This window comes from Ursus arctos, unplaced genomic scaffold (genome assembly GCF_023065955.2).
Source record: "Ursus arctos isolate Adak ecotype North America unplaced genomic scaffold, UrsArc2.0 scaffold_2, whole genome shotgun sequence".
NCBI classification, from domain to species: Eukaryota; Metazoa; Chordata; class Mammalia; order Carnivora; family Ursidae; genus Ursus; species Ursus arctos.
The window spans coordinates 63,539,715-63,565,809 of NW_026622874.1; the positions used below are offsets into that span (position 1 = coordinate 63,539,715).

A 26,095-nucleotide genomic window follows, 5' to 3' on the forward strand; every position below is an offset into this window, starting at 1 on the left:
TTCTAAGTCTGATTTTTAGGGATGTCAGCTTCTGGGCTCTGCTTTCCTAGTCAATGCCACACCGCACCCTCAGGCACAGGTCAGCCCCTCCCGGGGGACCCCCCCGGGGAGACCTGGACCCATTCTGACCAAAGCCTTTGCCCTGCCTCCCTGTGCCCCTCAGCTGGTGTCACAGTACCAGCTTTAGCCAAGTATCATTCCTCTTCCTCCTTCTCTCCGCCATCCTGGTCTGTTTTCCCTTTGATGTTTATTTACCAGAACTTGAGGCTACCACCTCCAGGAAGCCTTCCCAAATGAGGACTGTCCATTTCTAATCTGCACTTCTCTTGGTGACCAGGAAATTCCAACCACCAAATAAAATGTCACCTTTGGAAAGACTAAAAAGTGGCTTGAAAAAACGTGGTGTAAGGCTATCGCAGAGCAGAGGCGGGAGGCCAGAGGCCTACAGACGACTGGCCTAAGTCCATCCATTTCCAGAAGATGCTGGGACCCTCCGTGCCTGGCATGTCCTGGCTCCCAGCCCAGAGCCCCTCCATGGCTCCATGATGCAGCCCCTTGAACGAGAATGTGGGACTTGAGTCCCTGGGGTGCGGCACACCAAGGGGGCAGGGCTGCTTCTGCAGCATCCTGGGTGTGGCACCTCTGGCTCCTGGGGACCTCAGACTTTGGCCCCTGTGGAGCCTACCTCACCACCTACGACACCCCAGGAGGGTGACCTCGGCCTCCGCCCCCGGTGCCTCTGAGGACCGTGGAAGTGGCGGTGGGTTGCCGCTCCTCCCTGAACACTGGCCGGATGCACGGATTTGGACAACTACAGCCCTGTGTCCCTGCGGGATGCAGGAGCCCTGTCTGGCTCCAACCCCAAGTAGGTCAGATTTCAGATAAGTGGGTGGTTTTCCTGTAAGTGACGAAAGCCTCCCGTGTACTTAATGAGAAACAGACTCCTCGACTTACCCAGCACACACGACTGGGGGCATGGCGAGACCCTCCCTCCTGCCGCCTCCCCTCACCCCCAGGTCCCCACACCACACGCTTCCAACTGTGTCCCCGGGGCCGGAACCTTCTGTCCGTCAGCAGGGCTGTCAGTCCTTCCTCCAGGCGCTTCCCCGTCGAGAAGCCTGCAGCAGCTGGAGGCGAGCTGCTGCGTCCCGTCAGCTCTCGGGGCCCCCAGTCAGCTCTCCCAGGGCAGCTCCCTCAGGCTGGGCACCAGGCTTTTCTCCGCAGGACTCCGCCAACACCCGCGTCGCAGGAGCAGGAAGCCGCTGCGGCACAGCCGTCCTGGAGCCCCGGTGCCCTCGGCGACATGCTTCCGTGGCAGTGTGCACGAGGACTGGTGCGGTTCTGGGCCCAGGGTGTGGACCTCCCGCCCCTACGGGAACCCCGCGCTGAGAGGGAGGGGTCATGCCGGCTGTCGTGCTGCTGGTGGGCATCCCAGCGCAGAAGCACGAACTGAGGCCCGTGACCCCGCCGTCCCCCTCCCTCTCTAGCATAAAGGTCGGGGCACAGAAGTCTCCAAGATGTGTCTAGCCCCCAAGCCCTCTGCAAAGCTTCCAAACCAGTCGAGGCCAATGGCAATCAGTGTGACCGTGCATCCTCTTCAGGGACAGACACTTGCCACTTCTCCTGCTGGACTGCATTTGCTAACGACTCTTTTGTGTCACGGAAAGAACGTCCTTGACTTCCTCTCGTCTTCAAAGACGTCTGAGACCAGCAATACTTTCCAGATTTGGGACCACAGGCCTCTGTCCCACACAAAGTTGTACATTAATTCCTAGGGTCTTCAATGGCCATGAACCCAGCTTAGAAGGTGGGCACAGAGGGAAAGGCAAAGCCATCGCTGAGGCAGCTCATGACAGTTGAGGGTGCTCTACACAAGGGTAACGTCAGATCCAGGAACAGGAAAACAAGTGAGAAAGATCCAGATGGAAAAACGAGACCACACTAAAAAGTAGGAAAGGGTTAGGGCTGGCAACGTCTGTCAGACTGAATGTTTTATTTCAACAGACATCCCTGGTTTTAAAAAAAAAAAAAAAAAAAAAAAAAAAAAAGCGTGGAGGGAGGGGCTCCCCATTTCATCACACCCACCAGGGAGCCCCACCCCCGTCCAGAACTCAGAGCCCCACGTGAAGCATCGCTCGAGTCTGTGCCAGCTCCGAGACAGGAGCTGAATTTTCTAACTTTTGTTAAGAAAACTCTATCAAACGTGTCCATTCTCGCAGAGGCGAGGGCTGGGTCCTCAGGGACAGAGGCCCTGGGCTTGGAGCAGCAGGGTCCGCGAGGTGAGGCCGGGCGCCGGGCCGCAGGAGCCCCGGGAGCAGTCGGGTCCGGGGCCCTAGAAGCCGTACTTGGCCTGGGTCTGCCGGCGGCTGAGCTTGTTCTCCGACCAGCTGTTCTTTAGTTCCAGCTCCCGCTCCTTGGCCTGTGGCGAGCGAGACGCGCGCGGTGAGCCCACGGGGCGCTCAGGGGCCCCTCTCCCTGCCTCCGCGAGCTTCCCAATCTAACATCTTTCTCCCCTGGGACAGTGATGGGGAAACAGCAAATCCCCTGAAAGACGTCATTTTCTCTTATTTAAGTAGAAGGGCAAGACCCTGGGGAAGCAGAGAAGAACCCTCTCTCGGGGAACTGACAGCATCTCTCTGGGGCTAACAGGGTTGAAGCAGAACAAAAACTCGGGAACCCTGGTCCTGGGGCGCCCAGCGGGCTCAGTCGGTGGAGCACGCCACTCTTGATCTCAGGGGCATGAGTTCAAGACCCACGTGGGGTGTAGAGATTACTTTAAAATAAAACAGGGGTCCCTAGGTGGCTCGGTTGGTTAAGCAACTGCCTTTGGCTTAGGTCATGATCCCCAGGTCCCGGGATCGAGCCCCACATCGGGCTCCCTGATCAGTGGGGAGTCTGCTTCTGCTGCCACCTCTCCCCCCTGCTTGTGCTTTCTCTCTCTCCCTCTAATACATAAATGAAATCTTTTAAAAAATAAATAAAAATAAAATAATTTTTTAAAAAAGGAATCCTGGTCCCTCACCTGCTGGAATTAAAACTGAATCGCTCAAGTGGCAGATGGGCAAAGGAGGGTTAGGTGTGCATCTGAAAGGAAGACAAGTCAGCTGCCCTGGATGCCTGACCAGCCACTGGGAGAGGACAGGGAGGATGGAGAGGAAAGGGGAGGACCGGGGAGGACGGCCTCAAAGATGTGGGCAGAGCCACAAAGGACACCGCCCCACAACAGCTGCATCAGGGGATGCAGTGTTACTGCCGTGCTGAATACAGTGGATGTAGTTCCCAAGAAGTTCGCACCACTTTCCAGCACAAACGGAAGCTGTGGCAAACGAAATGGAAGGTACCAGAACTGAGACTTTCCTCTGCTGACCTCAACAACGCACTTGGGGAGTCAACAAGCATCACCCCACAGAAGGGCTCGCTGACCCTGCAAGAGTTAATGGATGCCTGCTCATCTCCCCTGGAAGGGGGGCAGGGATTAAGAGTTTGGGTTTGAAAGAAGTTCCTACCCTCAAATCCTTTTTCTACAAAAAACAAGATAGGGTAAAGACACAAGGGGGTCCCTGAAAAGGAAGGTGAAACCATGAGGGGAACAATGAAAGCAGACTTCCCACTGAAATCCTCGGGGAGCATGTGCGCCCCCAGGGAAAGGGCCGGGACAGCACGCTGCTGCCAGGGTCTCTGACAGCGGGCAGTACAGCAGGTCTCAAAAACGTGTCTGTTTAATGATTAAATGAGTATTTCCAAGTTGCTGGGTCCTATCAGATAAGTAACATTCTAATTCCAAAAGAGATTTTTGGGTTATCTGTGATTTTTAATTATTTGTGTTGATATTTCCTGCCGCAGAAGTAGAGAATACAAGACCAACCTCCCGGGCCGCCTGGGCAGCTCAGTCAGTGAAGTGTCCCACTCTTGGTTTGAGCTCAGATCACAATCTCAGGTCGTGGGATCGAGCCCCGTGTCAGGCTCCGTGCTGAGCACAGAGTCAACTTGGGATTCTCTCTCCCTCTGCCCCTCCCCCTCGGCTTCTCCCCTCCATGGCGCACTTGCTCTCTCTCTCTCAAATAAATAAAATCTTTAAATAAAAAAAAAAACAACGAAACAAACCAACCTCCTTATCAGTTGGATGTTTTGCTAAAAGCAGGGAAACCAATCTTTTTCTTTAAAATAGTCTCTCTTAAGGGGGCGCCTGGGTGGCTCAGTCGTTAAAATAGTTTCTTAAATCCCTAGATAAACGTGCTGTGTATTTATTTTTTATAAACTAGCTCTTTAAAAGAACCATACGAGGGGCGCCTGGGTGGCACAGCGGTTAAGCGTCTGCCTTCGGCTCAGGGCGTGATCCCGGCGTAATGGGATCGAGCCCCACATCAGGCTCCTCTGCTGGGAACCTGCTTCTTCCTCTCCCACTCCCCCTGTTTGTGTTCCCTCTCTCGCTGGCTGTCTCTCTCTGTCAAATAAAATCTTAAAAAAATAATAAAAATAAAAAATAATAAAATAAAAGAACCATACGAGAAAGCACTTCACTGCCCACTGCCCTCTGCGTTTGTTTCAACCTTTAATTACTCCAGGCCCTTGCGCTGGAGTCCTCAAGGCCCCCGAGGCAGGAGCCGGGTGTGTGATTCTGAAGGACACATCCCCCCCTAGTGGCCACCTGGAGAACCCGCCGTGGGCGAGGCAGCAAAGCCTCAGTGCCTGGGCCTGGCTAGCGCTCTTCCAGGGCCCCACGGGCCCCAGGACCGGGTCCCCAGCCCTCTCACCTGATGGATCAGGTACGTGATCTGGTGCTTCCGCCGCTGCTGGCCTGTGGGCTGCTCACCTTTCTTCTGCAAGGGAAGAAAACACAATCATTAAGCCACAGGAAGAAAAGTAGAAGTATCTCACGTGCCCAATGGTACAAGGCTGGGGATGAAAAACCAACCACACAGCCCAAATCCTGGGGGAGAAAAGTCAGCTTGGGGCTGTTTTTATGTCTATATAATTACAAAACAGTTATTTTTCTGAAAGCCATTATGTGAAAACCCCAGGCTCAGAAGGTCTGCCTGAAATAGCCAGCTAATACCCCCACTGCACTGGAAATACTCTGAGGTCAGGACTGTCTTCTGTTTCTTTGGTCACCCCACCCCACCCCACCCCCAGCAACGAGCACAGGGCTCTGCCCACAGTGGACACTTGATGCCAGTTACACTGCCTGCAGGGAGTCTAAAACAGCGTCAGTTCCAAGGCACAAGCGACCTCGGTCCCTCCAGACCCTCTACAACCCTGCCCGTCTTCCCCGTACCCCTCCATCTCTGTTCCCTTCTCCCGTCAGTGCGCACAGCAACCCTGCAATCTGAATTTCCACCGTCATCCCACCTGTCTCCAATCTTTCAACTTCCACCCATAACTGCACTGAAGCCCTAACCGAGCTCTGATGCAAATGCTTTACTGTCAAAATCTATATTGGTCCTGCGGTCTTCCTGCCCTCTGCCAGAACTGTCTCAGACCAGAAGCTTCCTAATCAGCCCCACCCAGCTCCCAGCACTCCTCTCTGGAGTGTCCTCGGCAGGCCTGTCATCCTTCGTCAACACTCGAGCGTCTGCTCTCTCTCTCCCAGCTCTGCTGTAAATGCCTCAAGGACAGGAACCATATTTTTTTCTTCTTTTTAAAAAATCTAGCTTTAATCAATGAGATGGTGCAAAAAGAACCTGGACCTGGGAAAACAGCGAACCCCAACTCCTTGCTGCTGGGCGACATCACTTAACGTGACCGTCAAAGACAGCAAACACGAACCACCCCCGGCCCACGGTGAGCGCCGTTACTACGCGATGATGCTTCTCAACCCATATTCAGGAGGCATGCTCTCCTGAGTGGTTTTTCCAGGAAACAGTGATGGATCTATGCTGATCTAACCACAATCCTCTGCTCTGTCCTGTATGACCGCCAGCATTCAGTTAAAACAAACGGCTGGGGCTCAGATGGCCATCTGTGGCCACAGAACAAAGCAGAGAAAGTCGGGGGGAGGAGAAGGGAGTAAGATGCCCGACCTTGGCCTTGCTGGTGCTGGGCTCAAATCCAGGGCTTCCCCACATTTCCCCCCGCCGTGGCAGGCTCATAAATGTCCACATTTGCTGTACTCAGCTATTAGGTGGAGAGGGGTTCATCACACTGAAGAAAATGAGCACGGAAAGGCAGGAGCTCGGTGTGGGAAGTGTGAGGAATAAAGCATCTGAAAAGCCCACAGGCGGCTACAATAAATAACAGAAAGCAAGCAGAGAGGAGGGGTTGCACACACAGAAGCTAAGCCCCCAGGACTCTGCTGTTACGCCCACACCTCAAAGATGTGCTGAGCCAGGCCCCAGCTCGACAGGACAGAGGACGGATCTGACCACAGGCAGAGGGCAGAGCAGCTGCAGGCTCCGTCCAGCCAGGGAAGCAGCCACAACATATCAAAGCTCTTCCCAAGTGCAGTATGGGAAACTGCTCCAACGGCTCAGTCTCAGCAACCAGATGGGAGGCAAAGTGCTGCAAAGTTCTGGAAGTCAGAGGCTGCATCCGTGAGGCTCAGCGCACACCCCACAGCATGGGCAGCAGGCACGTGTGAAAGGTGCTGGGACAGTAACAATCGGGTGTGGGGTCAGGACAGAGGTAGGCCCAGATTTTGCTTTGGGGCCACGCAACAGACCTTCCCACTTACTTTGCTGAATGACTTCATGGTTTTCTCTTCTGTCAATGACTTGGTCATCCACTGCTGGGCCCCACTGAGCTGGTCGTCACCTTTGATCTCCACAAAGTTGACCTCCTCCCTCCCTCGGTTCCTCTTGCCCTGCAGCCGCTTAAACTGGAAAAGGAAAAAGAAAGCAGGAGTAGGGGCTCTGGGTGGGAGATCAGGGGATCCAGAATCTACAGAATGGTTCTGTGACTCCCCCGTCTCCCTGCACCCCCAATTCCCCGACCTCCCCTGTGCAATACCCCCTTTCACCCCACCACTACCAAGTTCCCCTGATGCCAGATGAAAGGCGGCTTCTCAGTTCTCCTGCCCTCAGCGAAAGGGAGGTCAAGGCAGCGTTCCCAAACATGAGTGAGTGCAGGGGATCCCTGCTAGAATTTGTACTCAAATTATATGTACATTGTATCTACTTAAAAGGACTGTAAAGAACTTTCAGATTAAAATTCAGGCTAAAAAAAAAAAATGTAGGATTCCTCCTCTAGAACTTGGTTTTCACACGTCTGCTCCTTCTCATTGGTTTGGTATCACAAAATCGGCAGACCCACCCCAGAGTGGACCCAGAGAGGGAGCTGGAGAGAGGGAGCTTCCTAAGAAAGGCCTGGCAAATTTTCTAGGAGACTGCTACTCTCTCCTCTCCCTCTTCACCAAAAACACAGATCACGTCAAAGTCACCCAAAGATGTGCCCGAAGTTAGTGTGGAGGAGGACTCTAATGAAATGCACTCGGGGCACCTGGGTGGCTCAGATGGTTAAGTGTCCAACTCTTGATTTCAGCTAAGGTCATGATCTCAGGGTCCTGGGATTGAGCCCCAGGTCGGGCTCCCTGCTCAGCAGGGAGTCTGCTTCTCCTTCCCTCTTCTGTCCCTCCCCACTGCTCGTTCTCTCTCTCTCTCTCTCTTAAAATTAATAAAAACATTTAGGGAAAAACAAAACAAAACGCTCAAGAGACTTGAGTGGAACCCGGGTCCTGGTTGAGCATTATTAGTGAAGCCCTGGGGGGCACTCCACCCACAAAAAAACAACTTTCGCCATAGGATGAGCTCTGTGCCGCCTCCCAGGTGGGAGGCAAAGGGCCTGACTGGGGAACTTGCCAAGGGTACACCCACAGGGGAGCGATGAACACGACATGAACCACAGGAGGAAAAATGCAGAGGGATGGACACCTTCTGTGAAAGGGTGAGCAGACAATTATTTTTCGTAAGAACCTGTATAGAGGCAGCACCCTGGATTCCTCCAACCCCCTGCTAACGGGCCCTGACCTCCCTACGGAGAGAACAATACTTCACACCCTCTGCACAGCCTGATGGCACAGGACGTGGGGTTTTCACCTCTCCTTGGGCTGGGGTTAGGGAGCTCCGCTGCAGGGGACCCAGGAGTGCGGAACACGGGGATTATTCACACGGCTGCTGTTCCCTCCCCACATCCATTCTCCGCTGCTTCTCCTTTCATGCGAGCGAGCTCCACATCTTGGCTAGGCAGGTGACCCCCACCCAAACACACCGCTGGGCTGCCCCGCCACCACGGGTGCCACGTGACCAGATTCTGGTCAAGGAGACAGAAGTGAGAGTGTTGGCAGCAACTCTGGGGAGGTCTCCTAACGGAGGGGGAAAGGGTCCTTCCTCCGGATCTCTCCCCGCGGCCGCCTCAGCTGCCATCACTGGCCAGAAGAATGCGGGCCACAACCTGGGGACCGCACTAGTGATCAGGAGAGGACTGGATCCGCGGCCGCCTGCCTCTCCCCTTCTTTATGAGGAAACCCATCAGCTTCTCTGATCTCAGCCACTATGCTGTGGAGTTTCCCACTTAGATGCTGCCGCCGCGAATCCTGACCGAATACAGTTAAAAACGCTTTTTCCTTTAGTTTGATTTGAAACCTGGTTCCATGGATCGGAGACAGTGACCCGTGCTTCAACTTACTGCTTCGTCATCGATGAAGGAGGCGTCTGGGGCAATTTCCTGGGAGGGGACCAGGGCCGGGTCCTGTGCAGGATAGTAGCCACCACTGTAATAATCCTGCAGCCGAGAGGGGAAGAAAACACGCCAACTGAGGGCACCGCGGCCGGCGGCCAACAGAGAGCCCGCGCGCAAGAGGCAGCGGGCGCCGCACCCGGGAAAGGCGGATCCCAAGGTTCCCGAGGACCCATCGGCTAAGGAACAATCTGCGGCTTTGCCGATCTGCACCACCCAGCCAGGCGGACATTTGTCCGGGAAGAGTGACGAGAAATAAAGGCATTCTCTCCTGCTTCCGTTTCCACCCTGCTCCCTCAGCCGCTTCCAGAGCGGATTCCCAGCCCTAAGCTACAGGGCCCCCTTCCCCCTCAGCCCCGCCCCCTCTCCCTCAGCCCCGCCCCCTCTCCCTCAGCCCCGCCTCTCCTCAGCCTGAGACAGAGACAAGCTCCCCGAGAGCAAGGGGAGAGGTGTGAGGTCTTATTTAGGGCCTCTGGATACGGAGACTGCCTGCAACAGGCCGGAAGGGTGCAGACGTCGCACAGAAAGTAAATTACCATACACCTAAAACTAACATAACATTGTGTGTCAAGTCCACTTGCATCAAGACAGGGGATACAATCCCTGGCTGTAAGGGTGGTACAGAAGTTACAAGGCTGGAACAAGCCAGGTGTGTGTTACCACACACTCAGCTCAGGAATCCGAGGACCAGCCCGAGAGGTGAGCTGTCACATGCACTGTGGGTCCCAGAGGAAGAGGGGCGCAGGCAGGGCGAGCCCCCGGGAGGCCAGCAGGAGAGGCGGCCCTCGGGCTGAGAAACCTGCTTCCTCCCTGGGCATACTTTCTCCCAATTCTTCCCCTTTGGCAAGCTCCAAAAAAATGCCCCTCTAAGAACATTCACTTCGCGGTGAGCTAAATGGAAAGTAAGGTTTAATACCAACCAAAGAAAATACATGAAAATCCAGAGTGACTGCAGCATGATTTTCTTTCTTTTTTTAAGATTTTACTTATTTGACAGAGAGAGACAGCCAGCGAGAGGGGGAACGCAAGCAGGGGGAGTGGAGAGGAAGAAGCAGGCTCCCAGCAGAGGAGCCTGATGTGGGGCTCGATCCCAGGACTCCGATTTCATAACCTGAGCCGAAGGCAGACGCTTAACGACTGAGCCACCCAGGCGCCCCACGATTTTCTATAAAAGTATTCACAGTAAGATACATGCAATTGCAGGGTCCCCGAGTGTATGTAACATGCTTCAGGTGCACAGGCTGCCTCAGTGGACTTTATAAATGGATACAGAATGCCTGCTACTCATTTAAATGGCTTTTTTTCCCCCTTGGCTAAAGAAGTCAAAACACTCTTTATCTTCCTCCTCCTTCCTTCTAACAATGTTGAAGGGAGATATATTGTCCCTGATCAGCCTACAGGATACATCAAGGCTCAAGAGCAAATATTTAGGAAATACAAATATTTAGAAATTGTTAGGGCGCCTGGCTGGCTCAGTCGGTTGGGCATTTGCCTTTGGCTCAGGTCATGGTCCTGGGGTCCTGGGATCAAGCCCCCGCATCAGGCTCCCTGCTCAGCGGGGAGCCTGCTTCTCCCTCTCCCTCGCCCTGCAGCTCCACCTGCTCGTGCTGTCAGATGAATAAAATCTTTTTTTTTTTTTTTTAAAGATTTTATTTATTTATTTGACAGAGATAGAGACAGCCAGCGAGAGAGGGAACACAAGTAGTGGGAGTGGGAGGGGAAGAAACAGGCTCACAGCGGAGGAGCCTGATGTGGGGCTCGATCCCAGGACTCCGGGATCACGCCCTGAGCCGAAGGCAGACGCTTAACCGCTGTGCCACCCAGGCGCCCCCAGATGAATAAAATCTTAAAAAAAAAAAAAAAAAAAAAGAACAGGGTCCCCCCAGAGCCCACCCACTATGGGTCCTTACCCATGCCCAGGCTGAAGATGAACGCTGGCCATTCAGAGAATCACAGTGGTCCAAGTCTTGCAAGGAAAACTGCCGCCACCTGCCCTGCTCAACCTGCAGCCCCGCCAAGAGTCCCCGAGCCCCTGGAGCCCTCTCCATCCAGGTCACTCCGGCTGCCAGGAAAGTCTCCTAAACCCACTCACAACCTGGAATGCCATACTCTCACTCTCACGCCACGCACAACAAAGTTAAGTAGTTCCTCCAAATGGCACTTAGATAAAAGGTCACTGCAACCATTTACTGGGCGTTTGCTGTCCCAGGCACCACGCTAAGTGGATGGGATGGCCTAGCAACACCAGGAGGCCACTGCTACTCCACCCCTTGCACAGCTGAGGAAGCTGCACGTGATTCAAAGCCCAAACTACCCTCGGACCCCACTCTCTCTCACAGCACAAATTATGGCCCTCTGCCTCCCCAGGGCAGGCGCCTCCACCCTTCCAACCTCCCAGCGCTGCCTCCTACATTCTCCCTTCTCCCTCTTCCCTGCTGTGTCAACTCTCCAGATGCCCCCGGCCCTCAGCCCTCCTCTCCTGTCCTGCTCTCGGTGCACCCCACCTCCAGAGCTCACTCATCCTCACCACCCACACCCGCGAGGCCACCTTGGAGCTCTCAGACTAGGGGCCCCTCCTATTCCACCTTCTCCCTCCCCTCTCACCAGCTCCTACAATGAGGGCTGGTTTTCAGAACAAAGGTTCTATCAGTTCCATCAGACTTCAAGACATAGGCAATTTTAGACCCATGTGGTTCAGAACAAAGGTAGCATGTTTTGAGGCCTGATATGTACAGGAAAATCAAGACGCCAGAAGACATTAATTCAGCTGAAGTGATACCACAGAGGCTGTATCACTGGCTCAAGGCTCTCCCTGGCCGCCAGCTCCAGCATGCCCTGGCCTGCCCGCCATGCCGGCTACTCACCTGATAATAAGCACCAGCGGCACTGGCATCGCCATATGTGGAAAACTGATTGTAGCTGTAGTCATCCCCAGGCTTAGGCATCCAAGGGGCCCCGCTTGAGCCCGCCGCCATCTTGAATTCAAGGGGAGCATTGGCTGCATCGTCCTGGAAGGCCGGCTCTGGTTCCGTGCCTGGAGGCAGCTCTTCAGGGACAGTGGGGATGGGGTAAGGGTATGGCTCAACTCCAGGCGGCTCAGCCTTGTCAGGGAGGGAGAAAAAGTTCTCGGGGGCTACTTCCTCATCGCTGTCGTCCTCCTCCTGCGTAATCTGCTTCGTCACCTGCAGGGCAGCACTCTTGGCGGCAGCCTTGATGGCAGAGGGTGACGGAGTGGTGGTCGTGGTGCCCACGACAGAGGCAAGGGGAGAGGGCTTGGTCTTAGAAGCCTGCCTGGAGGGCTTAGCGTCAGAGGAGCCATCCGAGGGTCTCCGGGAGAAGGCATGGGGAAGGAGCAACCTGTTAGTCTCTTTCACGGTCAGGTTTTTAGGTTGGGGAAGCAGGGCAGACAGACCAGTCCCCTCGCCGGATCCCTGGTGAGCGCAGGTTTGGGGAAGGAGGGAAGAAATGGGACAAGTGAGATCTTGTGATCTCTATTACCAACATCCAGAACAGAAGTTACAGATAGGCGCTCCAGCCTACAATCTCACCAGCCCTTGCTCCTTCTTACCTCCGCCCATTTGGCTCATCCAACTGGGCTTGACTCCTCCCACCCCAGGCCCTTCCACTGGCTGCTTCTCCCAAGGTAAGATGCCATCCCTGTTCTCCTTGGCTCCGTACCAAGCCAGCTCCACTGCCCTCTGCCACACAGCCTTCCCTGATTCTGTGTTTTTGGCAAATATGATGCTTTTTAAAATTTTTATTTAAATTCAATTTAAGTAACATATACTGTATTAGTTTTAGAGGTAGAATTTAGTGATTCATCAGTTGCATACAATACCCAGTGCTCATTACTTCAAGTGCCCTCCTTACTGTCCATCACCCAGTTACCCCATCCCTCCACCCCCGCCCCTCCAGCAACCCTCAGTTTGTTTCCTAGAGTTCAGCATCTCAGATATAATGCTCTTAATTCCACATCATTCTTCTTCCCAAACAGCCCAAGGCTTTCTCCAGCTGACTGCTCTACCCTCTCCATGTCTTGAAGGTTCCTTTTAACATAGGAACCCTCCGCTTCCTTTCAATTGCTACTCAAAAACAAGGCTCTGTCCAAAAGACATCCATTCCTGTTGCCCAAAGTCATCTCCCCTAGCCAAGGAAAGCCCTACAGATGTGGTACATTCAGCTTATGCCCCAGTCAAGCATTTAACTTCTCAATTTGTAAGCTAATTGGCTCAGCCCATTCAGAGTTCCTACTACACATAAAAATCTATCCGATTCTGCTTTCTGTCTGCTACAGGGCCAGCTTGGCCTAACTGTAGGGCTGAGGGAGGTGTCCATTTGAAAAAGGAGAATGAAAGGGTGCCTGGGTGGCTCAGTCAGTTAAGCATCTGCCTCTGGCTCAGGCCATGATCTCAGGGTATTAGGATCGAGTCCTACATCGGGCTCCCTGCTCAGCAGGGAGTCTGCTTCTCCCTCTCCCTCTGCCCCCTCCCCTGCTCATGCTTTCTCTCTCTCTCTCAAATAAGTAAATAAAATCTGGAAGGGAAGGAGGGAGGGATGGAGGGAGGGAGGAAGTAAAGGAAAGAAGGAAGGAAGGAGGGAGGGAGGGAGGGAGGATGGAATAAGGTCACTACGCCTCTGTCCTGGAGGACCAGTACACTTCAGCCCCTTGGCCAAGCAACACCCGGAGCAAGTGAAGTAGGGCTTTTGAGTCAGGCAGGCAGGAGCGTTCATCTGGCAAGTGGGCCCCTCTCCCCGCTGTGCATCCTGGCAGACCGCAGAGACTCAAGTGTGTAGGGATCAGGCCAAGGTGCCCTGTGGAGTACATGCTCAGGCTACCTTGAGGTGTCTGACTTCTCAGATGACATCTAGGGTCACAGCCGCACACCCCTGCAATGCCGGGTCCCCACTCTGCCCCCAGCTGAGCTCTCTATCCACCCACCCCCTCCTGCCAGCTGGGAAGGCTGCTCTTTACTCCTGAGCCAGTGTCCTCCATGACTAGAGCTGCCCATCCACCTCCTCCAGGAAGCCACTCTGGTAACGGAGAGCTGACCTCCAGCCTCAGCTGCCAGTGTGTGATTCCTCCTCCATTACCCCCTATAAACAGGGTCACAACGTCACTCCCCCGGTCCCGTGTCTCACTCCCACATGACTGGGTCATGAGACCTCCCAGTGGTGGAAGCGACACCTCAGCAGACTCGGGGGCAGACTCAGGGCAGGGGCAGCTTCGGCATCATACACCTGAATCACGGGACGACAATCTCAGAGAGGAAGGACCGCTTTTGCTTTTGTTTTTCCGGAGACATACAATCCATGAAAACAGAGAGCATCTAAGTCCCCGAGGACGGAGCAAAACGGGAAGAAACCCCCGGGGGCCGGAATCGAGGCACTGGGACAAGGGGGGAAAGGGCAAAGGGCAGAGAGGTCATCTCCCGGCATTGTCTAGCTGAGGAGTCTGGTCACAATTCTGGAGCAGGAGCCAGGTGCAGCAGGGATGGGCTTGGACTCCACAGTCAGAACGCGAGTCGGACCCCCAGCCCTGCCCCACTTGCCACCTGACCCGGGGCACGCTCCTGCAGCCGCGGTTCCTCAGGTGGGATGTGGGCGTGATGAGACCACTAGGCCTTCAGCACCACTTGGGAGAATTAAATCAAATAAATGCTGGTAAAGCGCTCAGAACAGTGCCTGGTACACAGTAAATGCTATTTAAGTGTTTATTTTCCAGGTTAAAATGAGATGAGAAAATGGAGAATTTTAAAATAAAGACATTCCCTCCATGGTTTCGACCAATCTGTTTCCTCCGCTCTACCCTTCCTACATAATCCCTGGAGCAGAAATGTAACACATCCAGTGGTTTCCAGCCCCCACCCCCGAGGCCTGCCCAAGGAGTGGTGAGGGGAGGGCAGAGAGCACCAGGGCTGGCGTCACCCAGGAACACAAAACCACCCGGAAACAGTCGGTCCTCCAGTACTTGCATCTGCTCTAAGCGCGCTGAGGAAACTGCTGGGCGCCGTGACTCCCGCTCTCAGGAAGCTGCATGGGAAGAGAAGAGGCGGCTTCTGCCACGTCGCGAAGCTTACCTGAAGGACAGTTTTCTTCTTTGAGGGCTCATCTTCCTCAGAATCTGACTAAGAGAAAAAGAAACGGAATAAGGCCTTCCTGCATGACAGCAGTGGAGGAAGCAACCAGGACAGACGAGGGGCCTGGGAGGAGGGCTGCCCAGCACACCAGCATCTTGTCCCTGCCCCACCAGTGCGAGAGACGCACCGGCCTGAGAGCAGAGCTCCCCTCCCGCCCGCAACCTGCGTCAGAGGAAGAGGGATGTGCCCACCTCCCCAGGCCACTCATTCTCCTGCCCCAGACCTGTTGCACGGCCTTCTTGCCATCAATTTCTATTCCGTCAAAGGCGAACTCTTTCCTCCCATTGAGACTTGGTGCAAAGAAAAGGCTATGCCCATTCTTCTCCTTCTAAATCTGTCCACGAGAAGATGAATGGGATTTGGCCCACAATCGCCCCCCAGCTCAGCTTCACTTCTGAAACCACTCATCCAGGCTACATAACCACACGGCCAGGGAAGTCCGGCGGGAGTACGTGGTGTGTTAACTACTCTTCCGCGCAGCATTAAAGGTCAGAGCCATTGGGGAAATCCATTCTCTCTCCAAGTATGATCTACTGTCTGCCAGACTTGGTCATGTCCGGGAAGAAGGCAAGCCCGTGGGGACGGGGAGAGCTTGGGGCAAGACAGGAGGCCACTTGTGTCACCCCTCTGACTCACCAGGACTGTTCCTCACACCAGCTCTCACACTGAACCACCTGAATGTGCGGCTCGGCACAGCTCCTGAGCGCCGTCCACTGTCAGAAAGCTGCCAGGCATATGGACAGCAAGCTCTACCACTCGATTTTAATAAGTGAATCCCCAAGTCAAGAACCCTGAAAGCCTTCCGTTTATTCTTGGGGCCTTGGTTTGGGCATCTGCACATGATGGGCCTCTAAGACCCGCTCATCTCCAAGATTCTGCAAGAACTCAAACCCTCTGCCTGACTTTCTCAGCTCCCCCTCCTATCCCACAAGTTCCTTCTTGGGCTCATCGGCTACAAGGACCTCACAGTAACCGAGATCCTACTTTATGCGACACAGTGTCCGTACGTAGACAGAACTTCCCAGCGGCTGCCCCAGGCTGCGTTATGGACAAGACGACAACCACGGGCACAAGGTAGGGCCTGGAGCAAGGAGAGCCTCCAGACCATTCACCCCAGTGTCTCAGATCTTGTGTGTGTGCTGTAACATGAAAGAACTCCCTGCCCTCAAGGAACTTACGGTCCAGTAAGAAGAATGACCAGCACCCCAGTAACCACAGTGAAGGCGGTAAAACATAAGGACATCAAGGGGAGCCTGAATGGCACAGTCGGTTAAGTTTCCAACTCTTAATTTCAGCTCAGGTCAAGATCTCAGGGTCAAGAGATCGAGGCCCCCATCGGGCTCCGTGCTGAGCATGGAGCCTGCTTGAGGTTCTCTCTACCCCTCTCCCCCTGCCCCTCCCTCCCTCACTCTCTCTCTGTCTCAGTAAATAAATAACTAAACAAACAAACACAAGGTCCTCAAGTGTGGTTCAAACATCCCCTCAAAGATCTGCTGGTCCTACACTGCTTTCTTTCATGTGGGGGCCTTGCCTTAGCACCCTGTCCCTGGGCCTGTATCTCAGCCGCGGGGCGCCCTCCTAGGTCTGCGCTCTGTCCGGGAATCTTCCTGGTGACTCCTACCTTGCTCTCGTTCGCCGTGTCCCTGCATACTCACTTGTGGGGTGGGGGGGCATCACGCTAACCCTGGTCCACTTGTGCTTGCTCTGTGTGACATTTTTCTTTCCTTCTTAAAAATAATATTAAAGCAAGGTTTATTTACTTGAGAGCACACACGTGATGGGGGGGCAGAGGGCGAGGGAGAGACAGACTCTCAAGCAGACTACATACATGCTCGGTGCAAAGCCCAACGTGGGGCTTGATCTTACGACCCTGAGATCATGACCTGAGCTGAAACCGAGAATTGGATGCTCAAGTGACAGAGCCACCCAGGCGCCCCTGAAAGTGACATTTTCTCATTCGTATCCTTGCCTTTTCCACCACAGAGTTCGAGACTGCCTTACAGGGTAGGAGTCTGTGCGCAGCGATTTCCATTACGAACTGCTGCCAAACGCATACGTATGATAATCCCGTAAGGGGAGCCTGTCCTGGTACTTAAATGTGGGGGACGAGGGAAGCAGCGGTAAAGGGAAGGACAGTCATCTAGGTGGCAGGCAGCTCACTCAAGGGTGCTTCACTTAGTCCTCCCGGCAGCACTTCCCGGCAGGCGCTATCACCCCAATTTTGCAGGTGAGGGAGGGGAGGCTTGCGAAGGTCGAACGGCAGCTAGAACACAGCAGAACCAGGCCCTGCACCCGCTCCGCTCCCACATCTCCGCCGAGACACCACGCCCAGCTGTCCACACTTGCCCGGCCCGAGTGCGACTCCTAGCAGGCCCCGCGAGACCCCGCATGGTACAGACGAGAGCATGGGCACAAAATCAGAAATACAGGTCTGAGGCTCGGCTTTGCTACTCATCCGCCACCCCCAAGCCTGTAGGAAATAAAACCCGTGTCCCGACTAAGACCGCATGAGCCACTGACCATGAAGACGTACGTAATTAAAATTCTAGGCCGAGTTCAGGGATTGTCCGTCTCTGGCCCGTAAGATGTCAAACTCAACCGAAGAAAACAGCCCGAAGCCCAGAACACCTCACATTTTGACCTGTTCTCTCTGTCCCCAACTCCCAGTGCCCCAGAAACTCCTGACCACCCCCTCCTTCTGACCGTGAAGCCTCGTCTCCTCCCGCAGACGGCACGGAACCATGTCACTGCGGGGCGCAGAAGCACAACTTCGCTTCCACACCGCACGCAACAGGTCCAACTGCAACAACCTGCAGACAAACTGTAGTCCAGTTAAGACGACGACGTCCACCAAACCGCACAAGCATATCCTGCTCTTCAGCTCCCGTGATGAACAGAACGAGGCTACCGTGAGCCTCACTGCCCCGTGGCCAACAGAGCTGGAGGCCAGGGGCGTGCCGAGGAAATGCCATTTCTCCCCCGAACGGCACACTGTTTCCACTGTACTGACGGCCTCAGTTTCCAGTGTGAAAGCACAAAACCACACGCCTGTACAGACTTTAGGAATGGCTTGTTATTTCTGGATTCAGGAAGCTACGACGGGCCCTCTGATCACCCCCTCTCTCTGAACGCCTGGTTCTAACCCACCGCATGGCCTTAAAAACCATCTCACGACACGCCCGAGCTACGGCAGACCCCCCCAAAACACGGCACCCAAGTCAGAACCACCCGAGTGCGCTGAGCCCTGAATTCCGTGAAGTCCCGACTATCCGTCTCTGAGGGAGGGACGGAGTGAAGTCTCTGCCCCTGAAAACTGACCAATAGGACCCAGACATCTGGAACCGCATCGGGGCAAGTCCAGGGGGTTTGGGGGCGCAGAGGGAGGGAAACTGGGCCTGCCCCTCACACGAACTCGCGCCAACTCTGCCCTAGAAGAGGGCGGCCACACGGAGCTCCCAAGCTCACTGTGGAGGCTCAGAGGCCACGGCGAAGCCCTCGTGGCCGTGGGGGGCGGGGGGTGAACTAAACAGTAACAGGAAGTTGAAGGAGAGTTACAAAGAAAATCCATTTCAGTATGCAGAGCGCCAGAGAGCATGGAGACACTAAGAGATGTGCCATCGCCCCCAGTCGCCCCGGGCGGGGGCACCCGTCGGAGCCCTGGAGAGGAACGTCAGTTCGGCTTCCCTGGAGACCCTGCTGGAGGTGACTGGCTCAGCCCCAGCACACAGTATTTAATTTAGACCCCATTAATTTAGACCTTGACCGTGACAGGGACAGAAGTATATTGAAATTTTCTCCTTTATTGCAGCAAAACATATGGAACATAAAATACGTCATTTTAACCATTTAACCATTTCTAAGTGTATAACTCAGTGGCATCAAGTGCACTCACTGGGCTGTACCACCATCACCACCATCCATTTCTGGAACTTTCCAGCATCCCAAACAGAAAGTCTGTACCTCCTGAACAACAGCCACCCGTGGCCCACTCCCTGCCCTCCAGCCCCCGGGCACCACCCCTCTCCCCTCCGTGTCTGTGAACACGCACACGACGGGGCCACGCGGCACGCTCCCGTCTATACCCATGCCAGCATCTCCTTCCTTCCTCTGGCCGGACAACGGGCCACCGCACGGGCGCATGTGCTCGCACACCTGGGCTGCCGCCGCCTTTGGCTGCGGTGAACAGCGCTGCTGGGAACGCAGGTGTGCAGGGCTGAGTCCTAGGAATCAAACTGCAGGACTAGAGGGGCGTCCGGCCGGCTCAGTCGGTAGAGGACACGACTCTTGACCTCAGGGCTGTGAGTTTGAGACCCAAGGAGAATGTAGAGTTCACTTAAAAAAAATTTTTTTAAGGAAAATTTTAAAAAAAGAAACTGCTGCATTACAGAGTAATTCTAAGTAACTTTTTGAGGGACTGCCAAACTGATTTCCACAGGATATCCAGTGAAGGCCCGGAGTCGACTCCTGGAGGCCACATCACCGGCCAACGGCGGACCAAGTCGGGGCTGTGCCGTCAGACCTGGAGACAGGTGATGTCCGAGACCCCAGGGCACCAGGGCCCCGCCACAACGGGCCCTCCTGGGCTCTAGAGGCACAAACTGGTTGTGCCTTAGGAAGAAAGTAATATATTTCTTCTTGGTCTCGCAAGAGCCTGGGCCTCGATGACCACCACTGTCCTCTCCGCTCCAGCTGCCAAGAGTGACAAGACACACACACCGGAGACTGCTGAGCAAGAACGGAAACAGACATTTTCCATTAAGTCGGGCCCGGTGGGATCTGCTAATCTATCGGAGCCTCGCTCCCCGTGGCAGCCTCCCTCTTATCTTCTCCAGCTCTGGCTCTGACAGACTCCCTCTCTGAAAAGCAATCACTAGCTGCCAGGGCCAGGAGCCAAGGAGGAAATAAGGGCCCAGGCACAGACCCCCGCGGGCTCCAAACTCGAATCACTACTACACTCCTCGCTATTATCTCAATTAGTCAGATTCATCAACTTGTTTCCCTCTTTGGTCTCCGGGATCGGGTGTGGACACGTGCCCCTCAGAGCGGCGCCTCCTCTCCCGTGCCTGCGCCCCGTGCCTACGCCCCACGCCAGCGGCTGCTCGGGGCTCTCTCTTCCACACGCACGACGACAGAACAGAACAGCCCTGCGGTCAAACAGGACTCCTCTGCCACTGCCAAACCGAGATTTTAGACCCATCACCTCTGTTCTCTCAACTCCAGTTCATCTGTAAACCAGGCCCGAGGCTGAGCTGGCAGCATCTCGGCCATGTGGCAGGTGCCCCACAAATGTCTTCCGTCCGACCGAGGGCTGAGACTGTGCTCTATCTGCTGCAGTCAACTCTTACTTGCTTCACAGAAATGACCAAAATGAGTGAAACCTCCCATCTCACAGCTGCCAATTTTCCACTATCTGGGTAAACGATCTGAAAGTATGGGTAATACTAAACCAGATAACCCTGAAATGTGTTTGCTCTGGAATGCACATTCTGAGACTGAAAACTCTAACAGCAGTCTCACTTTTCTAACTCTGACTTTCTGTATTCTGATTTTAGATGCCTGCATCCCCTAAGTCCACGAGATCAACAGTCGACCAAGGCCCCGAGGTAGCTTGGGTCGGAGCAAGGAGGTAAGAAGGGAAGAGGAGGAGGCGATCCTCCATTTTGTGGGTCACTCCTACTTCCTCATGTAATTGGAAAGCTGACCTGGACAAAGAACTGGGCACTGCCTGTCCCCTGATGGCGGCTGGCTGAGGAACTGACCCACAGCAGACCATGTGCTCGCTCATGGAAAACCAGAATTGGGACTAAGAATGTGGTTCCATCTGGGCTGCTCGCTAAAAGGAAATATAAAAGAAGGGGGGGGGGGGTGGGTGGCCATCGTTCCCCTGCAGGAAAGGTTGAGGATCAGAGGAAACCGCTCTGCAGACAAAAAAGAATGGATCAAATCTGCAAAGACCTATGCGGGTCCTCGAGAGACCTCCAATTCCTGACTCCAGGCCCTTTCCAAGGCACCTCGGTATGTTTACGATGAGATGTTATTCAAGCTAGCTTAAAGTGCTTTCTCATACTTGCAACCAACCCCCTATCTAACCACCTAACCCCCAATCTGCCCGGTTTCCTGTATCCCTTCAATAAATGGCACTACTACCCTCCCAGCTGCCTGAGCCAGAAGGCGGGGGTCAACCTCGAATCCTGGCCTTCATCCAGGCCATCCCATCAACGGCCTAGACTGCCCAGCCACTTCTGCCTCCTGAACAGACCTGCCCCCCTGTGCCCAGGCCGGCACCCTCTCTCACACTGTGCCCGCCAGTCTTGCTCCCCGAAGGTGTTTGCCACTCTGAAACCGGAGAATCCCTGCTTGGCCTCTAAGGCGACTTCACTACCCCAGGATCAGGTACAAAGGCCTCTGCATGGCGCCTAAGGCCCACACCCTCTGGCCTCCGCACCCCCTTCCCCATCCCCGGCTCTTGCGCTTTACTCACATCAGGTGCCCCTGAGGCACTGTCACTCTGACTGCGGGGCTCCCTACAACTGTCTGCCCCATGACCTGACGTGCTCCTCCGCACAGCACCCCCCTTTCTCTGGCTCCCTCCTACTCACTTATCTCTTCTCTGTTCCGACATCTCCTCCCTCCGGAAGCCTCCCCAACTTCTAGACTGGATTAGCGCCCTCCAGGTGTGCCCACGGCACTGGATCTCGTGCAATTCTTCTGACTTGACCTAAAATCTACCTCCTTGTCAGTCTCCTCCAGTAGACCGTGAGGTCCTTGTGGGCAGAGCCGATCACGTTCACCCCTGTACTCTCGGCTCCTGGCACAGACAAGCAGCTTCGTACTGAAGGAAGGAACGAACGAACAAACAAGAGTTCCGAGTTACTTCCTCTACTTCCACACCAAACCCTGAGCGGAAGTCACTTAAGGAAACCTCATTCATTTCTTCAAACGCGTACTCAGGGCCTACTAGGTGCAGGACCACTCCGAACCTGCAGGGACTACGGCCGCCCGCCCCTGGCCGTCCTGAACCTTCCGAGGCTGCTTTCCCGCACAGACCACCACCAACGCAGGCAGGACGAAACCAGGAACAGGAGAAGCTAAGGGCTCGGATCTGGTTCCTCTACCGATCCCGGCACCGTTCACCTCAGGAATTTTGTGAGCTCCACCGACAGAGGAAGGCCAGACCGCGGAGTCCTCAGAGTGATCCGCCACCTGAGCCAGCCTGAACGGAAGGTTCTACGATCTCTTCCAGCTATGTTTTCTAAGGCCACCTTCACAGACCTGGAAATGAGCTTCTCCACTGTCACGGTGCAGGGGGCCAGCGGGCCCCAAGTGCCACCTCCCCCAGGCGGCTCGCTTACTCCGATGCAAACACGGCGGAGGAACGCGAAGAGGAGGAAAAAGAAAAGGCCGAGGAAAGGAACCTATTTCTTTCTGCCTTATTCAGGGACTCTTCTTTGCTGGTAGTTAAATCAAGGCCCAAATCAGTTTCAGCGGAGCGAAAGAAGGCTGCTTTGGATCCTAGACGTAGAAACGACAGACTCAGTTGAGAAAGAAGGGGGAAATAATGTGGAAGGTTTGGAACAGGTCAGTGAGGGAGATTCTGGGACCTCCTTTTCATCAATAGTCCACATTCATTCGAGCTCATTGACTCAAGAGAATACTCAGGTAGTGCCGGCGGGTGCCAAGCAGTTTCAACCGCGAGGGATAGAGTAGCGGACAGAATGAGCAGCCGGCCCTGCCCTCGCGGGGCCTGCACAACAGCCGAAGAAGAGAAGCAGACACATGGCTGGCAAGTGCGCGCAGACACGGAAGGAGCAACAGGAGGCCAGGACGTCCTCACCGAGCACCTGTCCAAGAAGGAGGTGAGGGAGAGAACGGCAGGCTGTCTGGAGAAGAAGCTGAGGGACCAGTGAGACCAAACATGGAACCGGCCCCGAGCCAGAGCTGGAAGCCTGCAGAAAAGCAAGAGCAAAAATAAGCTTCTCACCGGGGGTCGCCAAAGGGGAGCGAAGGCCTGACCAATGAGCTTCACACAAGAGAGAAAGGAACAAACTCAGGATAACCTAACACACCACCTGCCCGCCAGGCTTCACGTCTCCTTTATTCCCAAAGCGCTCACCCCAGAAGAGGCCTTCTGTCTTCTCCAACATACAGAAAACAACGTAAGCTTGGCTGCCTCTTCTAAAAACAGGACCCACGTGGCCTAACTCGTGGCGTAGCAATACCTAAATGGGGAAACCGAGGCACGGGCCTGGAGATGACCCACCCAGCTCTTCACCTCCACTGTGTCATTTTCCAGGTAAGACCTCACACACTGCACGCCTGCTTCTCCTGTGTAAAAACTAGAATGTTCTCTCCGAGTTTAACAATAACGGAAGGGAAGGGCCGACACCTGGCTAATGCCCTGTACTCAACACTCGCTCCATTTCTTCCCTAACCACCCTCAAACACAGAACCTGGGACCCCTATTCTTTTCCTTCATACTCCGATGGTTTTAAGTTGAATGCCAGGGGAGAGTGCGCCCCAAATGTCCAGCAGGGGCTCAGGAATCCTGTCTCCTGTCGCTTCCTCTGGCGCCGGATTTCGTGCTGTTCACAAGGTAAGAAGACGAGTGAGAAGCGGCCCGACGTGCGGATGCAACAGGGGGAGCGGAACCCAGGGTGGCGGGCCAGGGCGGGCCCAGCTTCCAGAAACCCGCACGGACAGATCCCAGAGTTGACGAACCTGCTCCACGGATCTCGCGGCAGCAGGAATCCCGCGGTCCGCAGCACCGGCCACAGGTACGGGAGGCAGTCCCGGAGCCTCCCAGGTCCCGCGCGCAGCCCGGCCCAAGCCCGACCGAGGGGCCGTGCGGGGCTGCCCTCCCCGGATACTCACATCCCCCTGATGCAGCTCCGGCGCCGCGATCTTCACGGGCTCGGTCCTCTTCTTTGGCTTGGGAAGGCCCAGAGGGGGCCCGGCACCGCCCATGGAGGGGGGCAGGCCGAGGCCAGGGCCCCGGGGCGAGGGCAGCCCCAACCCCAGCCCCTCCCCGACTCCCGCCGCCTCAGCCGGGCTCACGCCCGGAGGTGGGGGGAAGCCTCCCAGGCCGAAGGGCAAGGGCGGCGGAGGCTGGAGCCGGGGGTCCCCGGCGGGCGGGGGCAGCAAGAGCGGCGGGGGAAAGGCTGGGGCCAGCATCTGGGGGGGCGGAGGCAGCAAGGCCGGGCCCTTGGGTGCGGGAAGAGAAGCGAACAAGCCCCCTAAAGTGGGCCCAGCTGTAGGGGCCGCCGCCTCCTCCTCCTCCGGCTCCGGCTCGGCCTCATCCGGCTCACTCTCATCGCTGCTGGCGTAAGCAACCAGCGACATGGCGCCTCCCGCCTTTGGGGCGCCCTTGCCGGCAGACGAGGCCTACTTGAGACCGGGGATGCCCGGAGGCCTAGTGGGCCCCGCCACTGGGCGGGGCGGGGCACCGAAAAGCCCGCCTTCTCCGTACTCTGGGGCTAACCCCGGTAGGAGCCCATGGCCACGGTTGATTTCCACCGAGTAAGGCTTCCCTCTTCACTTAAGCTCCCAGTCCCGGGCAACTACACACAGCTAATGGCCGCCGAGTCACTCCGCCTCCTCCTCGCCGCACCAACACGGAAACTACAACTCCCAGAGGACACTTTGGCCACAACTCCATTCTCCGCCGCCGGGAGCTTAGCGCAAGGCACGGCGGGAGTTAGAGTCCGAGGAAGGATTAAGTGTCGCGCAGAGAGCCAGGAGGGAAACCCGCCTCTGACGCGAGGACTCCTGGGATGAGTAGTTTCTCTGGGCTTTCGGCAATTCGGAGGGGACTACAAGCTCCATCGGTCACCGCGGTAGTCACGGAGGCGGGGAGGAGGGCACTTCCGTACTTGAAGTTCCTTGGGGTAGCCACTTGGGCGCTAAGGTTGATGGGAGATGTAGTGCTCTTAGAAACTGCAAGCGGTGTCGGGAAGGAGAGGGAGCCTGCGAAGGTGGCGGATGGGGAAAATCCCTTAAAGGGAAAGTGATCTCTGAATAAACGCAGCTCCCCAGTCGCCTGAAACCGGGTGTTGGAATAAAACACCCCAGTAAGAGCCGGGGCCCGAGAAACGTGTACGAAAGTGGGGGATGAGTGAGAAAGAAGCGAGACTTCAGACCTATAATACACGTCTGCGAGCTGAAGTGAATGTGACCCCGGGGGGGGGGGGGGGGGTGACTCCGTCGCCCTGACCAAGGTGCACATCCAGGAGGACACCTGGCTCGTCCAGCCGGGCGCCTGGCCCCTCTCTGCAGAGGCCAGTGAGAAGGAAGATGGGCAGCGCCTGGAAGGCAGAGCCGGGTGCTTGAGCTTAGTCCCTTCCCCGCAGCGCTTTGGGGGATCTGAGGCATCACCTTAACCCCTCCTGTCCGCCAGAGCCTCCCACCTGTCCATCTGCGTACACCCTCTGCATCCGTCTCTCTGCGCCTCGTGGCCCGGTGTTTGTGGTCGTGTGACCTCCATGTCCAGCCTTTTCCAGCTCGTGGACAGCTGCCCGCGACTGCGTCCCTGTCCACCTGTGGTTTTGTTCCCTTTCTTCTTTACCCATCTCGGCCCCTTCCTGTCCGCCTGTGACTGGATGTCCTCTATTGTCAACTCTGTGCATGTCCTTCACGTGCTGATCCACCTCGGTGGGCACCGCCTCTGTGCTCCCAGAGCAGGAGATTCCACGGAGCTCAGCCCTGGAGACTGTTGAGGTTTGGGGAGGAGGCCCAAGAGGAAGATGGAAAGGCTCCTGAGGGGGGGCGATGATGATGGCAACAACCAAGAGGGACAGTGACTCTTCCTTCAAATAAGCGTGCGCGGCCCCCTTCTCCCAGCCTGTCGATGGGTCTAAAATCTCACTCTGCCTTTATAGACAAACTCATATGCCATCTTCTCCATGAAGCCTCCTTATCTGTTTGCTCCCTGCTCTGGATGCACAGAGCAGTTTTCCTGTGTACCAATTCTTGAACTTTAATGTGCCCAAGATCACTGGGAAAGCTTCTTAAAAATGCAGATCCCTGAATCCCAGCCTGAGATCCCTATTCAATAGGTGTGGGGAGGAGCCCAGAAGTCTGGATTTTTAAGAAACTCCTCATTTGATTGCAAAGCAGGTGCACCGAGGACCACAGTGAGAAGTTAGACCTCCCAGTCCCACCTCACATCTGGCACGCTTTGCACAATGCTGACTTCAAACACCTGCTTTTCAAATCTAGGTTCCCAGGGGTGCCTGGGTGGCTCAGATGGTTAAGCGTCTGCCTTTGGCTCAGTTCGTGATCCCAGGGTCCTG

At 55.4% G+C, this 26,095-nt stretch overlaps 1 protein-coding gene across 1 annotated transcript; it reads right to left on the reverse strand.

The window, feature by feature from the left end:
* Positions 1–1,974: 1,974 nt before the first annotated feature.
* PRCC (proline rich mitotic checkpoint control factor) lies at positions 1,975–24,423 on the reverse strand. The gene is made up of 7 exons (XM_026485106.4): positions 23,679–24,423; positions 14,748–14,795; positions 11,535–12,101; positions 8,620–8,715; positions 6,671–6,814; positions 4,755–4,820; positions 1,975–2,419 (listed from the first exon to the last, which is right to left on the reverse strand). The coding sequence occupies exons 1-7, from the start codon at positions 24,144–24,146 to the stop codon at positions 2,333–2,335; spliced, it is 1,476 nt and encodes a 491-aa protein (XP_026340891.2). The 5' UTR covers positions 24,147–24,423; the 3' UTR covers positions 1,975–2,332.
* Positions 24,424–26,095: the final 1,672 nt, after the last annotated feature.

Excerpts from the sequence above, each read along its gene's own strand:
- PRCC (XM_026485106.4), bottom strand. The coding sequence starts at position 24,146 with ATGTCGCTGGTTGCTTACGCCAGCAGCGATGAGAGTGAGCCGGATGAG. Across the intron at positions 14,796-23,678 it reads CGGAGCTGCATCAGGGGGAT|TCAGATTCTGAGGAAGATGA; the intron begins GTGAGTATCCGG and ends TTTTTCTCTTAG. Across the intron at positions 12,102-14,747 it reads AGAAGAAAACTGTCCTTCAG|GGATCCGGCGAGGGGACTGG; the intron begins GTAAGCTTCGCG and ends TGCGCTCACCAG.